Source organism: Nylanderia fulva, unplaced genomic scaffold (assembly GCF_048542155.1).
Source record: "Nylanderia fulva isolate GAGA-0341 unplaced genomic scaffold, ASM4854215v1 Scaffold494, whole genome shotgun sequence".
Classification (NCBI taxonomy): Eukaryota; Metazoa; Arthropoda; class Insecta; order Hymenoptera; family Formicidae; genus Nylanderia; species Nylanderia fulva.
In genome coordinates, this window is record NW_028190581.1 from 49,014 (window position 1) to 64,030 (window position 15,017).

At 40.8% G+C, this 15,017-nt stretch overlaps 1 protein-coding gene across 1 annotated transcript; it reads left to right on the plus strand.

Annotated features, from left to right (window-relative positions):
- The first annotated feature begins 4,769 nt into the window (after positions 1-4,769).
- LOC114935741 (uncharacterized) lies at positions 4,770-6,194 on the plus strand. Its single transcript, XM_029308632.2, has one exon. It carries the CDS (start codon positions 4,770-4,772, stop codon positions 6,192-6,194), a length of 1,425 nt encoding a protein of 474 aa, XP_029164465.2.
- The last annotated feature ends 8,823 nt before the right edge of the window (positions 6,195-15,017 follow it).

Sequence of the window (15,017 nt, forward strand, 5' to 3'; positions counted from 1 at the left end):
CATTTCTTTCTACAAACACCCGACAAGTCCTGACGCCCCGGATTCCCATCCCAATTTGGCGCGACCCTTAAGTGTCTCTCCCGAGGCACACAACAGAGGAACAGGACGGAGAAGAGAGACCAGGAGCAGAGAGAAAGGCAGAGAAAACAAGGAAGGAAAGGAACAGGAAAAGGAGAAACGGAAGTTAAGAGGGATAAAGGAGGAGGAGACAGCTGAGAAAAACTAAATCCCGAGGAAAGGACAAGAGAGAGAAGGCAGAGGAACGGGAAGAAGGGACGAGAACAGCTGTCCGAGGAAGCGGAAGAGAGAGGAGAGGGAAAGGGGATAGGGGATATATGTGTGAATTTGTATTATATGTAATATATTGTAGACTTCCGTTTCCGGTGCAAACGCGTGTACACGTGGATTGTGAGTGTGAGTAATTGAAGAAGGTTAGAGAATATAGAGTACAGGTGAGAAAGGAGAGGATAGTGTGGGAAGGTAGCAGAGGAGTAGTGAAAGGGTGTGAGGATAGTTGAGGAGAAAATAGAGAGAAGAAAGAGGTAAGAAAGAGAGAAATAGGTGGCTGGATGACAGCTGACAGTAGGCAGGGAGTGAAGAAAGTATAGAGAGGAAACAGAGTAAGGAGAGAAAGGAGAGTAAGCGCTAGGGAATCTCTAGGGAACTTCTAGGGAATAAAGAAAGTAAGAAACAAGGAGTAGTGAAAACACAGAGGGGCAAATAATTAGATAGAAGGAAAACAAGGGAAAAAGAGAATATAGAGAGGAAAGTGGTTAGGAAAAGAATATAAGAGTGTAGATAGCAGAATGAGCGGAAAGAAGGAAGGAATTAAGGGAAAGGAAAGAAGTGGAAGCTTAGGAAACATAGAAGAATTATTGAAGAGAAAAAAAAGAGAGTTAGAAGGAAAAAATGGAGAAGAGGGAGCGGAGATATTTAAAAGAAGTAACAAAATAACGAGATCTCCAGAGAAGGAGGGTGGAGAGGAAGGAGAGAGAGGGGAAATTAAAAAAATGCTGCAAGAGATGTGGCAGGAGATGAGGGAGATGAGAGAAGAAATGAAGGAGCAGGGAGAGAAGATAAGAGAAGAGATGGAGGAGTTAAGAAGAGATTACAAGGAACAGATTGAAAAATGGAAAGAAGAGAAGGAAGAAATGAGAGAACATGGAAAGTATGAAGAGGAGGATAGAAGGATTAGAGAGGAGAATAAATGAAGGGGGGGAGAAGAGAGAGAGAAAAGGAAGAGTTCACGGGGGGCGAAATGCAAAAAAGAGTAGGGGAGATGGAAAGGAAATGGGAGTTACTAGAAAAGGAAGAAAAAAAGAAAAACATAGTGATAAGAAATCTGGAGGTCAAGGAGGGGAAAAGAAGGGAGGGAGCAGAGAAGTTAATGGAGGAGATTGGGGCGAAAGCGAAAATAGTGAAAATAAGAAGAATAGGAGAAGATAGAGAGAAAGACAGAGAGATGGTGGTAATAGAATTAGAGAAGGAAGAGCAGAAATGGGAGGTGATGGAGAAGAAGAAGAAACTGAGAGGCAGAAAAGAAAAGATAGGTATGGACCTAACATGGAAAGAAAGGGAGGTAAGAAGGAAGTTGGGAGAAATAGCATGGAGAGAAGAGAGAAGAGGAGAGAGGACATGGATAAACAACGGCAGGATAAAAATAGGAGAAAAATGGTGGAGATGGGATGAGGTAAAAGAGGTACTGAAGGACGAGAGAGGAAACATAAGGGAAGAAGTAACGGGGGAAGAGGAGAGGAGGAAAAAAGACCTGAAGAGATAGAGAAGGAGGAAAGGAAGAAGGGGACAGATGAAGAAGGATGGAAGATAGGATTCTGGAATGTGGCGGGAGTAGGGAACAAGGATAAGGACTTTTGGAAAGGATTAGAGGAATGGGAGGTGATAGTGTTGACAGAAACATGGATGGAAGAGAAGAGTTGGAAGAAGGTCAGAAGAATGTTGCCGAAAGGATACATATGGGGAGTACAAGGAGCTAGCAGAAAGAATGAGAGGGGAAGAGCGATAGGGGGCATGATTATGGGGATGAGAAAGGAGATAGCAGAGAAAGGAGAGGAGATGGAAATGGAAAAGGAAGGCTTTGCGATAGGAAGAGTAAAGGTGGGGGGAGAAAGATGGAGGGTGATAGGAATATATGCAGGGCAAGGAATAGAGAAGGCATGTAAAGAAATGGAGCAGTGGACAGAGGAGAAAGAGAATGAGGTATACACGATAATAGGAGGGGATTTCAATGCAAGAACCGGAGAGGAAGGAGGAAGAGTGAGAGGAGAAGAAAATGTAGAAGAGGAGGGGTTAGGGGAAAGTAAAAGGAAGTCAAAGGACAGAGTAATCAACGCAGAGGGAAGAAAACTGTTAGAATTCTTGGGAGAAAGAGGATGGAGCATATTGAATGGGAACACAGAAGGAGACGAGGAGGGAGAATGGACATTTACAGGAGGGAGAGAGAACACAGTAATAGATTACGTATTGGGAGACGAGGATAGTAGAGAAAAGGTAAAAAAGTTAAGAGTAAAAGATAAAGTAGATTCAGATCATCAGCCAGTGGAGGTGGAGATAAAAGGGAAACAGAGAGAGGAGAGGAGAAAGAATCGAGGAGGGAGAAGAGAAGGAACTTGGAATGAAGAAAGGTGCAGGAGGTTCAAGGAGAAGGTAGGAGAACTAGAAGGAGGAGAAGAAGAGATAGAGGGTGAGTGGAAGAAAATGGAGGAGAGGGTAAAGGAAGCAATGAAAGTAACAGAAGAGGAAGAGAGGAAGATAAAGAAGGAGAGAAGGGGATGGTGGGATGAGGAGTGTGGAGAAAGAAAAAGGAAAGTAAGAAAGGAGCTGAGGAGGTGGAGAAGGGAAGGAGGAGAGGGAGAAGAATACAGGAGGAAAAAAGGAGAATACAGGAGGTTATGTGAGAGGAAGAAAAAAGAAGAAAACGAGAAATGGGAAAGGAGAGCAGCGGGGGCAAAAAAAGAAGCGGAAGTATGGGAAATAGTTAACAAGGAGAGAGGGAGAGAGAAGGGAATTAACGAGGAAATTGAGATGAGAGAGTGGAGAGATTATTTCATGAAGTTGCTAGGAGGAGTGGAGGAGAGGAGAGTAAGAGAGGAAAGAAAGGACAGAGGAGATAGAGAGGAAGAGGAGGAGGAAGAGGAGATAAGCAGGACAGAATTGATAGAGGCGATAAAGAAGCTGAAGAAAGGAAAAGCATCGGGGATAGATGAGATTCCAAATGTGTTTCGACACAATAATGTAATAAAATTATATCCATTTTAAGATCACGTTGTATCGTCATGTTTAGTAATATTCGCTTCTAAAATTTAGTAAAGTCACGAACGGTAAATTCGAACGTCAAGCAAATATTGTCTGTAAATGTTATCGAGTTAAATTCTATGGATACTGTCCTCCGCGTTCTTATTTGCGCACCTTTTTGTTGTTTTCGCGCCGACTTCGCGTTCGTAATACAAAAGAGTCATGTGTCCTCTACATTTCTGTGTACACTCTCTCTTTATCTGTACATGAGATATTATAAATCTATCAAAACTGTTTGTCAACCCCCTCTTCATACTTGTTTGTCAAAATTCACGGCTTGCCGTCTGCGGACGGGTCAGTCGTCTCTCAGCGTTCGTAAAGAATAAATCGATATCCACGACAAGTTCTCCTCTAATTACTTTCCTAACAATCTCAAGATTTCGACGTCGCCAGTGCCGGATCACGCGTATATCTCAACATTACTTGGTCCTTCGAGCCGGATACGCGGATCGCGGGCGTAGTTTCGCGCTCTCTTTTAACCGAAATTCTCGAGATTTACGTAACTCTCGGAAAGTGAGTCGTCGCGTTTATCGATTCTCTATCTCTCACAGCTACTCGCATCTTTCTATACCGCGCGTGACAATAGTGTTGAATATCTCTCACCGCGATCAAAGGTGACACATCAATCTCGTTCACAGTGCAACTGTGAATGTGTGCATTGACTCTCGAACTTCTCATCATCTATAATCGGCAGGATGACTCTCGAAGCCCTTCTCGATCGCCAGAATGAACTTTTCGGCCTCATCGCTCGCGCTTGCGAGAACCTACAAAAGCTCGGTCCTTCGAGGACCACCCGTGGTGCGGTGCAAAGTCGCTTAACAATTTTAAAGGCAAATTGGGAAAAATTCCAGGCTCAACACGAAAATCTATACAAGCTGAAATCGTCAGAATTAAAGAAGCTGGACTACGTTGTCGATAGGATCTACGAGCAATGCGAAGAGAAATTTGCCGAAGCGCAAGGCACTATGCTCACTATCCTCGACAGTTTTGAACCACCTCCACAGAATACGTCAGCCGAAACTTTTATGAACTCATCGTCCGCATCTCATTCGCGACGTTTGCCTCGCATCGATTTGCCGAAATTCAACGGCGAATATTCGCAGTGGAGTCATTTCAGAGATCTCTTTGCCTCTATGATCAACGCGAATACCGATCTCTCTGCTGTCGAAAAGCTTCATTATTTAAAGATGAGCCTATCGAATGAACCGGCTACTCTCTTGAAAGGCGTTGAGATATCAAGTGAAGGATTCAATCGCGCATGGGATACTCTCATTGACCGTTACGACAACAAGCGTATCCTGATAGAGGCTCAGCTCTCCGCTCTGTTTTCGATTCGCAAGGCGAAATCCGAATGTGCATCGGAAGTGAAACGCCTTCTCTGCGAATTGAAGGAAGCAATCGGAGCCCTCGCTACATTGGGCTGCCCAGTTCATCACTGAGACATCATTCTCACCTTTATGACAGTGCGCAAACTAGATGTTGAATCTGTTAAGGAGTGGGAAAAATCACTCGGAGCCACATCGCAACCACCATCGTTCGCCGACTTCGAGAAATTTCTTCTCGGTCGTATTCTCACTCTCGAAGCCTTCGAACGAACAACGAATTCTCGGAAACAAAACGCAAGTGCACCTCGATCTCCAGCTCACGCTCGGGCATATACCGCTACTGTGACTGATCAAAAGTGTGCGTTGTGTTCATCGGGACATTACATTGCCTCGTGTCCAAAGTATCTCGAAAAGACACCCATGCAGCGAAAGGAAGTAATAATTTCGAAAAATCTCTGCTTTAATTGTCTCGGGCCTCATCAGATAAAATCATGCCGCTCAATAAAACGCTGTCGTCTCTGCCACAAGCAACATCACTCCACGTTACATTATCAAGCCGGTAACGCAGCGATCGGTGCATCAGCTGCACACTCAGACTCGTCGACGCCTGTCGTCAAGACAATCACATCGTCTCCGCCGACAATTCATACTGCAGGTATTCCGCCACACGAATCTGTTGCTCCTCTACGGAATACCGAGCAAATCTCAAACTCCGTGACATCAAGTCACGTCGCTCAATCGCGGATAATCCGTCGCACTCCGGTTCTATTAGCCACAGCTCTCGTAAACGTAGTGTCATCAACCGGAGATATCTATCAAGTGCGCGCTCTTATCGATCAAGGATCGGAAGTCTCGTTTGTCTCGGAATCGGTCGCCCAATTATTAAAACTCTCGCGTCAAGCGGCGGCTATTCCGATTCTCGGCATCGGAGCTCATCGCTCAAGCATATCAAACGGACTCGTCTGTCTCAAAGTGATATCTCAAGTGCATAAAGACAGTTCTCTCGAAGTCGATGCTCTCGTACTGCCGAAACTAACGTCCTATCTGCCTCCCGCGCGTGTCGAATATACTCAGTGGCCGCACATACAAGGTCTCGAGCTCGCGGATCCAAACTTCGCCACGCCCGACAAAATCGATCTCATACTAAGTGTAACGGTGCACGCTCAAATACTCAAAGACGGTATTCGTCGAGGAAATATCGGCGAACCCATCGCTCAAGAAACGACTCTCGGATGGGTGCTATCAGGGCCCCTCTCAAATGATAATTCGAAGACCAACGCCATGGAAAACAACTCAGTCATCGGTCTTCAGTGCTCTCTCGACTCTGAGCTCCTGGAGCTCCTTCAACGCTTCTGGACACAAGAGGAAATCGCGCCTGCCTTTCAAATCTCAATGTCTCCAGAAGAATCTCAGTGCGAAGAACATTTCAAAATGACTCATTCTCGCGACGTCAACGGACGATTTGTTGTACGCTTGCCTCTCAAGAAGAGTGTTAGTGAATTTGGTGACTCTCGCTCTATCGCACTCAAGGCGTTGTATTGTGACCGAACGTTGTGAGAGAAGAGGCCCTCCTTCCGACTTACCAGCCAACAGACGTCCCGCTTTCACCTTTGATGGTCGCCACTTACTTTAACCTCAACAAGTAAGAAGGTGGAAGTAGCCAAAGTGTCCCTTTGATGTAGGTACGCTCGGTGATGCCGCCAGGCTCGAGCCGTCCTTGATGTATGCCGCGCCGTCCTTTGAAGATGGCCGCTGCTGCGACGCAGGTCGATGTTGCGTCAGGAGAGTGCGAACAATGAAAATTCGCAGGAACTTGACTAATTGCTTTCACTCCTTTGATTTCAGGATACCGACGGACTATTTCTACGCCCTAGGAACGGATTCACACCCGAAGGAGATACGACGTGGGATGCGGATACGTAGGTAAGTAACAGATCACGTTTTTTCAGGTTTCACTACGAACGTTTATTCAATAGCGTCCTACGCTTGAACTCTGTACAATGGCTACGGATTACACTCGCTTGATTTCCGCACGACGGTAAATTTTACCGTTCACAAACACTCGCGATCAGTTCGCTTGCGACAAGCGTTATGCCGCCTATTAGTTTGCGCATTCGTTGAACGGTCTCGTAACGATTGTGACTTTATCGCGGACTAGATTCGCCGTGGCTCGTCTAGCAGTTGCACGCGAATACACTGATCGAACGAAATTAACGAGACGGTATTGTCCCGGACAAGTCGCACAACTTTCGCACACAAAGATGCTACTCGCCTAATAACGGTATTCACACGACTGCCACTCGCGTTATCCCGAATCACGATACGCGTAAAACAAAGTCTACGCTTCCGTAAGTACGACTGTCTTCGAACCGTGCAGACTACGTCTGACTGTGCGATCGAGTCCGTACCGTGCCGACTGTGTCGAGTGATGTTCGCTCCCGACTTTTATAGTGCGCCTCCCGCTTGCCCTACCCTGGCCCGCCGGCCAATCGCGGAGCGGCGCCCCACTGCTGGGCTCAGCGCGAATCGCTGCGCGGCAGTGTAGCGCGTGTTCAGCGAGAGTTCCTATTTCGTATTTTATCGGTGTAAGGTGCGTTCGACAAGAGTTCCTATTTAACCAATTTTTGGTTATCGCTCTTTTATCGTGTCCTGATGTTCGGGATCGGTTCACTATCGCATAAACATGCTAAATAATTTATAAAATAAATAATGACGTACGTTATTCTTGTGGGTGTTCCGTAAACAACTAAAAATAAATTATTATTAAAATATTGCCACCACAAGTTTGTTTAGGAATAAACGAATGTCTCGAATGTTTAACTAAAAATGCCAATAAACGTAAATAACTTTTTACAGGTAAACAAACGTAACGGTAATGTCTCAACATTCGGGAGTCTCGTTTATTCGACCTTAATATTAGCCTATCGGTTATATACTTAATTTAACTAAGAGAATATATATTATGTTAGCTGATATATTTTAGTATATTTATTTTTTTGTGTTTGGCTCGGCGTGCATCCGATATAGATCATGTGTATCTTATCATCTCATCTTGTTCTTTTGGGCGTATGTCCCAAATTGACTTGGGATGCTGTTCCATCCCTAGGTCCTTTACTTTTGAACAAAGATTCAAGTTTTTATAGGTTATGGGGTTCCAGGTCATCGGGAACCCTATCTCGACCTTTGATCTCTCGGATGTCCGCTGAGACAATTTAAGGTTTAGTTTTTATTTGCTGTTTTTGTGTTTTTATATTACGACTTATAATTAGGCGTCCAAAGTCATCACCTGACTTTTCGGTAACTAAAAATTAGTAAAAACTAAAACTGGCTTTGGAGAGTCGTTTGCTCCGGGTTCACACTTGTATCTGATTACTTAATGATCTGGACTAGTGATCATGGTTCCAGCGCACCTCTATCGCATCTTGCGATTACGCCTTATTTGGACATTTGCGTTGGAGATTTAATTAACGCAGTTCTTGACTTACTGTCTTACTGCAAGTGTGAATTCGTTGCAAGCACTCTTCCAAATGCTTTGTAAATAAAATAAAAAGAACGCATGGACGCGATCGCTTAACTTAAATTTACGACTGTAATTATACTATATACATATTTACATCTTTTAGGCGACTATCGTCCCGGATGTGCTGGGATCTCTCTGGGGACCTTGTTGACCATGGGTCACCTTGCTGAATACGCTGAGATGCTCATCAGTCGCTCACCTGGTATGTATCAGTTCTGGGTATTTAGATCACTTGCGATCGCTGTCGACTCACCTTCCGGATCATCTGGAATAGTGTCTTTGCCTGTTTCGACTGTAGCGGACCTCTGCGGATCGCGACCAGTGGTCGGTCGCATACCCCCTTCGATTATTTCAGGAGTATGTATGCATCCTTCTGGAATTATCTTACCAGAATCCGCAGATGGCTGCTCAGGCGATGGTGTCTGTGCGCTATCCTGTCGCTTAGTCTTTTTCGGCCTTGGCTCTTTCGACTGAATTTTATCTTCGTCGGACGACTCTTGAGAAGACTGTTTGACGTACGAAACTTTACTTTTGTTTCGCCGTTTTAACATCGCTGTAGGAGCTCCTGCGTCTTTAATCAGGCATCTGAGTTCCTTTGATACGTTTTGCACGCTCTTGATCCTCAATCCCGGCGTAGCTTTTTGTTTGCCACTGGATGTCTTTGGTGGATCTTGATGATTCGGTGGCTGATTTTCGTCCACTTCTTCTTCAGATTCCGAGATGATTATAGGCCGTCTGAGTTCTTTACTGCGTTTGGGTGTTTTCGCAAACGATGTAGATGGAGTACTGTGCTTGATCGATTTATGTACTTCAGCTTCTTTCTTTTTTGAATTCGACGTTACCTTTGATCCATGTGTAGACACTGTATTTGGATTTTCGGGTGTTGACGGATCTTTATTCGCGATTTGATTCTGCTCGGGTTGGTTTGCAGATGCGGTCTTTTTTGATGTTATCGGTCGTAAGTCCTTATTATCGTAAATTATGAATTGCCGATTTCTGTTGGGGCCTTCCATAAATACGGTAACGAGTTTATCAGCCCAATTAGCCGTGACTTTTTTAGCTGCGTTTTTCCCATTGATCTCGTGAGTGATCGCGATCGGAAGATTGGATAATGTTTCGATTCCCTTGTTACAAGTGATCTTAGTCATGCCTGTCACTGTCACAACGATGTCGTTTGCATAGTTGACGAGAATGCATTTGTCGACATGTGTATGGGATTCGGAATTTGTCTCAATCAAACTTTGTTTTAGTTGGTTGAGAACTTCCTCTCCTTCACTCTCCGTATCGGTGATTGGTTTTTTTCGCAGTTCTTCGAGCGTTTTCTCCATCGATGCGATACGTTTCTTTCTTCTCGCGTTTTTTCGTTGCCTCAGTTCTTCTTGCAACAATTCTAATAGCTCGTGTTCTCGGTTGTCGAGCGATTCGGACTCACTATCCATTTCGGCATGCGTCTCTTGTCTGCTTGTCGAAATTGTCCACTCGCGAATTTGCACGTGTCGCTCGATTGATGCGCGGTCGTTTTGTGACGTGCCGTTGCGCGTTGTCGCGACGTCACGGTACGTTGCGTCGTCTGCTCGAGGTTCCCCCTCTACGCGATCTATCGGCTGCTTCGTTGCGTCACTTGATACGACTGGCGGAGTTCCGTAATTGTCGATATATGTTGTTTGTCTGGTGATGAAATTATATTAATTTATAATTTCAGTATATGAAGTAATTAATTCTTCTTTTTCTTTTTTCAGGTTTTATGCAGCTGATGTCTTCGCTGGATTTCGGATTTTGTGTTGGTAAGTATAGTTCCGTTTTGTCCTGCTTTGAATTAATTGTTTTTTTTTCTGTTTTGTAGGTTCTTCGAGCTGGGATTTTCCTTATGCAGTTGGATGACTCAACTTTGCTGGGATGATCGTCTTATGAGGTAAGTTTCCGAATTTTGGATTTTGTGTGTTGGAGTGAAACTAATTATTGGAATGTGTTGTGTTTGACTCCCTTCTTTGATTCTAGGTCCGTTTATTATTCCATCTCTATTATATTAGTAAAATGGAATTTCGGTTTTCCGGTACTTAAAACTATGTATCTTATTATATAAACTTATTCTAGTATCTTAAATCTAATGTGTATAATTGTACATTTTTTACATAAGGTTAAAATAAAATGTTATACTTATTGTTGATATTAAATATTTGTTACAATATTGATCATTATCTTGATTAAAACTAATTATTTTAGCTAGGTTTATACTTAAAATGAAAGACGTTAATTTTAGCTAAATTTATATCTTATCTGTTAATATCGTAACTATGTACATATGGTAAAAATAATAATAAAAAAAAAACTATTTGTTTTTATGATTGTTGTGTTTTTCAACAAAACAAAAAAAAATTTTGCTGTACATATATTTATGTAAGTGACTTTAAAATTTTGTTGCGAGGTTTCTTTTATTCAGAATAAATTAAAGTATTATACATTTAATTTGGGTTTATTATTCCCCCTTCTTTCCAAAATTTGGGAAAAAAATTTTGGTTTTTTAAAAATTTTTAAAAAAAAAATTTTTTTAAATTCGTTTTGTTTAAACCCCCTCCTTTTTGTTTATTAGCGATTAATTTAGGGAAAAAAAAATTATTATTAAGTTTAATTTCTAGTTTAAAAAATTTTTTTTAATCTTTTTTTTTTTTTTCTTAAAAAAAAAAAAAAATTTGGGGTTTTTTTAAATTTTTCCCCTTTTTGATTTTTAAAATTTTTTAAAAATTGAAAATGTTTTTTTTTAAAAAAATTTTAAAAATTTTTTTTTGTTGGTAATTTTAAAAAAATTATTCATCTAATTGATAAAAAAAAAACCCCCCCAAAAATTATTTCTTGGGTTTTTTAGGGTCCCCTTTTTTAAAATTTAAAATCTGAATATATTAATATTTAAAAAAATTTATTTTATCTTTTTATAATTAATAATTTAAAGTTTTTAAAGGTTTTAAAAAAAATGGATTAATTTTTTTTTTTTCCCTTTTTTTTTCCGAAGTTTTTTTTGTTTTTAAAAACCCCCCTTCTATTTTTTTACTTTTCTAGAACTTTTCGCGTAAAAAAATTTTCTTGGGGTTTTTTTTGTCGCTGTTTTTTCAATTCTTTAGTTTAAAAAAAAAAATGATTTCTTCTGTCTCGTAAAAATTATTACTTGATTTTTCCCCTTTTTTTGTTTCAAAATTCGAAGAGGGTTGTTTTTAAATCGTCCAAAATTTTTCTGCCTTATTTAAAAAATTTTTCCCCAAAAAACCCTTTTCGTTGACTTCCTTATCAATTATTATTCCGGGCTGTTCCCTTTTTTTTGGGTTTTTTTTTCCTGGCTCCCCCCCTTTTATTCGAGAAGTATTTGGGGTTTTTGGGGAATTTTTTCGTCGTTTCCTGTTTAATGTTTCTTCTGACTTTTTTTGGGGGGGGTTAATTTTGGGTTTTTGTCTTTTTTTTGGGTTTTTTTGGGGGTTGTAGGGGGTTGTACGGGGTTTTTTTTCGTTCTCCATTTTGGGGGTTTTTTTAATCGGTATTGTCTCGGGGTTTGGGGGGTTTATTTTCCCGGGGGTTTTTTTTATGCAAATGTTCTTTTTGTGCAATTTTTTTTTGAAAATTTTTTTTTGGGGGAAAAAATTTAAATTTTTTCAGCTTTTTTGGGGGAAAAATTTTTTTAAAATTTTTTTGGGTTTTTTTTTTGGGTCTCGCCTCTGCATTTTTAATTTTTTGGGGGGGTTTTTTTTTTAAAAAAATTTTTTTTTTTGCCCCCCCTTTCCCCCTTTTTGAAGTTTTGATTTAAATTTTGGGGTTTTTTTTGTTTTAAAGGGCCCCCCCCAGATTTGGAAAATTTTTTTTTTGATTTTTTTCGTTTTGGGGGAAAAGAATGCATGGTCCACTTTTTTTTTGGGGTTTTTTTTCCCTTTTTGGGTTTTAGTTTGTTTTTTTTTTTTTCCATGTATTTTTTAAAATTCCCCTTAAAAATTTTTTTTTTTTTTTTGGGGCCCCCTTTTTTTTTACTTTGTTGGTTTTGTCGATTGGGGGGTTTTTAAAAATTTGGGGGGGAATTTTTTTTTATTTGGGTTCCCCCTTTTTTTTGACCTTTTAAAAAACGCTAAACTATTTTCCCCCCCTTTAGATGTTTTTTTTTTTTCTTCGCATTCTTTTGGGGTTTTTTTTATTTTTTTTTTTTTTCCAATGGGCTAATTTTGTTTTATCGAGCAGTTTTTTTTGCCTTTGTTAAAATTTTTCTTTTCCCCCTTTTTTCTAATTTTTTGGGGTTTAATTTGGGGGGTGTTTTGACATTTTGGGGAAATTTTTAAAAAAATCAAATGGTCCCCGTGTAATTGATTTTGCGCGTTGAAAATTTTTTTTAAAAAGTGGGGGCCTAGAACCATCGGGGAAAAAAAAATTTTTGTCCACTACGTGAAACCCCCTGAATAGCTCTTTTTGGCGATGTCATGTAAAATTTTTTCTTGCCCGGGGGTTTTAGGTTTTCCCCCCCCGCCAAAAAATCCTTTTAATTTGCTTTGGGGAAAAATTGGGGGGCGCTAAATTTTTTTTCCCCGGCTTTTTTTACCTTTCCCGTGGGGGGTTTTTTTTTACAAACACTGATATCTCAGCTCCCCGTGTCCCCCTTTAAAGCACTGATCTGGGGTTTTTTGATTCTTAAGGGGGGGTGAGGGGGACTGGTTGTTCGTTTTTTTCTTCGACCGGGGGTCCTCGCCCCAAATCTTTTGAAAATCTTGCTTGTTCTTTTTTTTTTGAGACTTTTTTAGTTTTTGAATTTCTCTTTCGGTTCGCTGGGTTTTTCGAATTTTCGTCCAAGAAAGGGGTTTTTTTTTCGAGATAATTTCTCTTCCCTCTGCCGTATCGAGGGAAAAATTCCCCCTTTTTTTTCCCGGGGGTTTCGTCTCAAAGCTCGAGTTTTTTTGTGCTTGCTGCCTCTCTTGATTTCCTGCGTTTTTTTTTCCGGGGGGGATACTTTCCAAAATTTTTGGGAAAATCCACTTTAGGTTTTTGATTTTTTTCGTCTGGGGTTTTGGGGGCCATACCCGGGTAGGGGGGTTTGAGCTCTCCCCTTTTTTTTATATGGACCCCTTTTTTTGTTCCATTGCGGTCTGCTTGTGGGGGAGCCGGGGGCTTGCTTCTTTTTTTTTGCGCTCTTGTTGGTTTTTTTTTTTCCGGAAAAATTTTTTTTCTTGCGGTTTTACTTTAGCACTTCCTGTTTTTTTTATCTTTAAAAATTTTTTTTAAAACTTTTTTCGTGGGGATTTTTTGGGGGTGGGCCTCAATCTCGCGCGAAAAAATTTTTTTCCCAAGTGCTCTTGAGGCAAAAGGATTTTTTTCGATTCCGCCCTTTTGGGGGGGCGGGTATTTAGCCTTTTCCCCCCTAAGTCCAATGCGTGTCGGAAAAAAAAATTTCTTTCTTCGTCCCCCATGGGGACTGGTTTTCCCTGTATAATTTTTTTCTCAAAAATTTTGCTTGGGGGGTTTTTCCCCCCCCCAGTAGTGCGAAAAAAACGCGCCCCCGGGGTTCGTTTATTGAGCAAATTTCCGGGGAATCTCGAACCATTGATGTTTGGGGGCCTTCAGGAAACCCCCTTCCCCCAAAATTTAAAAATTTTTACGGTCCTCGATTTTTTTCGTATTTTGCGATAAATTTAAATTTTTTTTTTTAAATCTCATTGGATTCGTACCTGGGGTTTTTCCGAAAAAACTTTTTTTATAAAAAAGGGTTTTTTAAAACCCCCCCCTTTTTGGGGGAACCAAAACCCGTTCCTCGGAGCGACGTACTGTCTTTTGCCGATCACGTTTTACACGCCTGATTCTGAAACCCAAAATTTTTGGGGGAACCATCGGACATCAAGGCGTTGGCTTTTTTTAATCCCCTCAGAGGGGTTTTTGGGGTTTTTTTTTCCCCTTTTTTTTTTTTTTTCTTCGGCAAAATTCCCCCCGGAGTCTTAATTATTGAAGCCCCTTTTTCGGGGAAATTTTCGGACTTATGCATCGTTCCTGATTTTTTTCCCGATTTTGAGGGTTGAACGGGGGAGTGTTGTCCCCCCTTAAAAAATTTTTGGGGGTTTGGCTTTTATCCATTGTGCCGTTTTAAATTTTAAAAAAAAAATTTTAAAAAAACTTTTTTTTTTTGGGGGAAAAATTGGGGGTTAGTTTTAAAAAATTAATTTTAAATTTGGGTTTTTTTTTGGGGAATTTTAATAATTTATTAGTCAAAAAAGACATTCCCTTTTTATTTTTTTAAAAAGATTTTATTTTTAAAAGGGGGCTGTAATAAACAAATCCCCCCGGTATAAAAAGCAATAATTAAAATAAACCGTTTTCTTAAAATAAAAGGGGATTTTTTTTTTGGGGGACACCCGTTGGTTTTTCGAAAACGGTTTGCCCTTTTTCATTTTGACGGGGGTTTTTAGGGGGGCCCCGGGGTTTTACCTTTCGGTCGCTGCGCGGTACCGTTTTTCGTCGGCGAACACGAAAAAACTCGGGGTTTTTGGGGCCCTTTTATGCGCGGCTTCCGTTTGTTCCCGGGGGTTTTCCCTTTTTTGGGGGCGGTTATCTTTGATGCGGGGGTTTTTTCTTGTGCCGTTTTTTTTTTGGGTTTTCGCGGTTCTAATCGTCGTTTTTTTTTAAAAATTTTTTTTTTTCCCTTTGAAAATTTAAATAAAAAATTAAAATAAAATACAATTAATTAACATAACCCCGGGGCCAAAATTTTTTCCCTTCTTTTTTTTTTTAAAGGGCCCCAAACCCAACCCCTTTATTTATTTTTTTTTAAAATTTGGAAAAACCCCAAAGGGAAAAACCCGGGTTTTTTTTTTGTATGCACGACATTTCCCCTGCCAGACGTCACGGGG

Bases quoted from the DNA above. Each gene is read 5' to 3' on its own strand.
- LOC114935741 (XM_029308632.2), top strand. From the start codon at position 4,770: ATGACAGTGCGCAAACTAGATGTTGAATCTGTTAAGGAGTGGGAAAAA.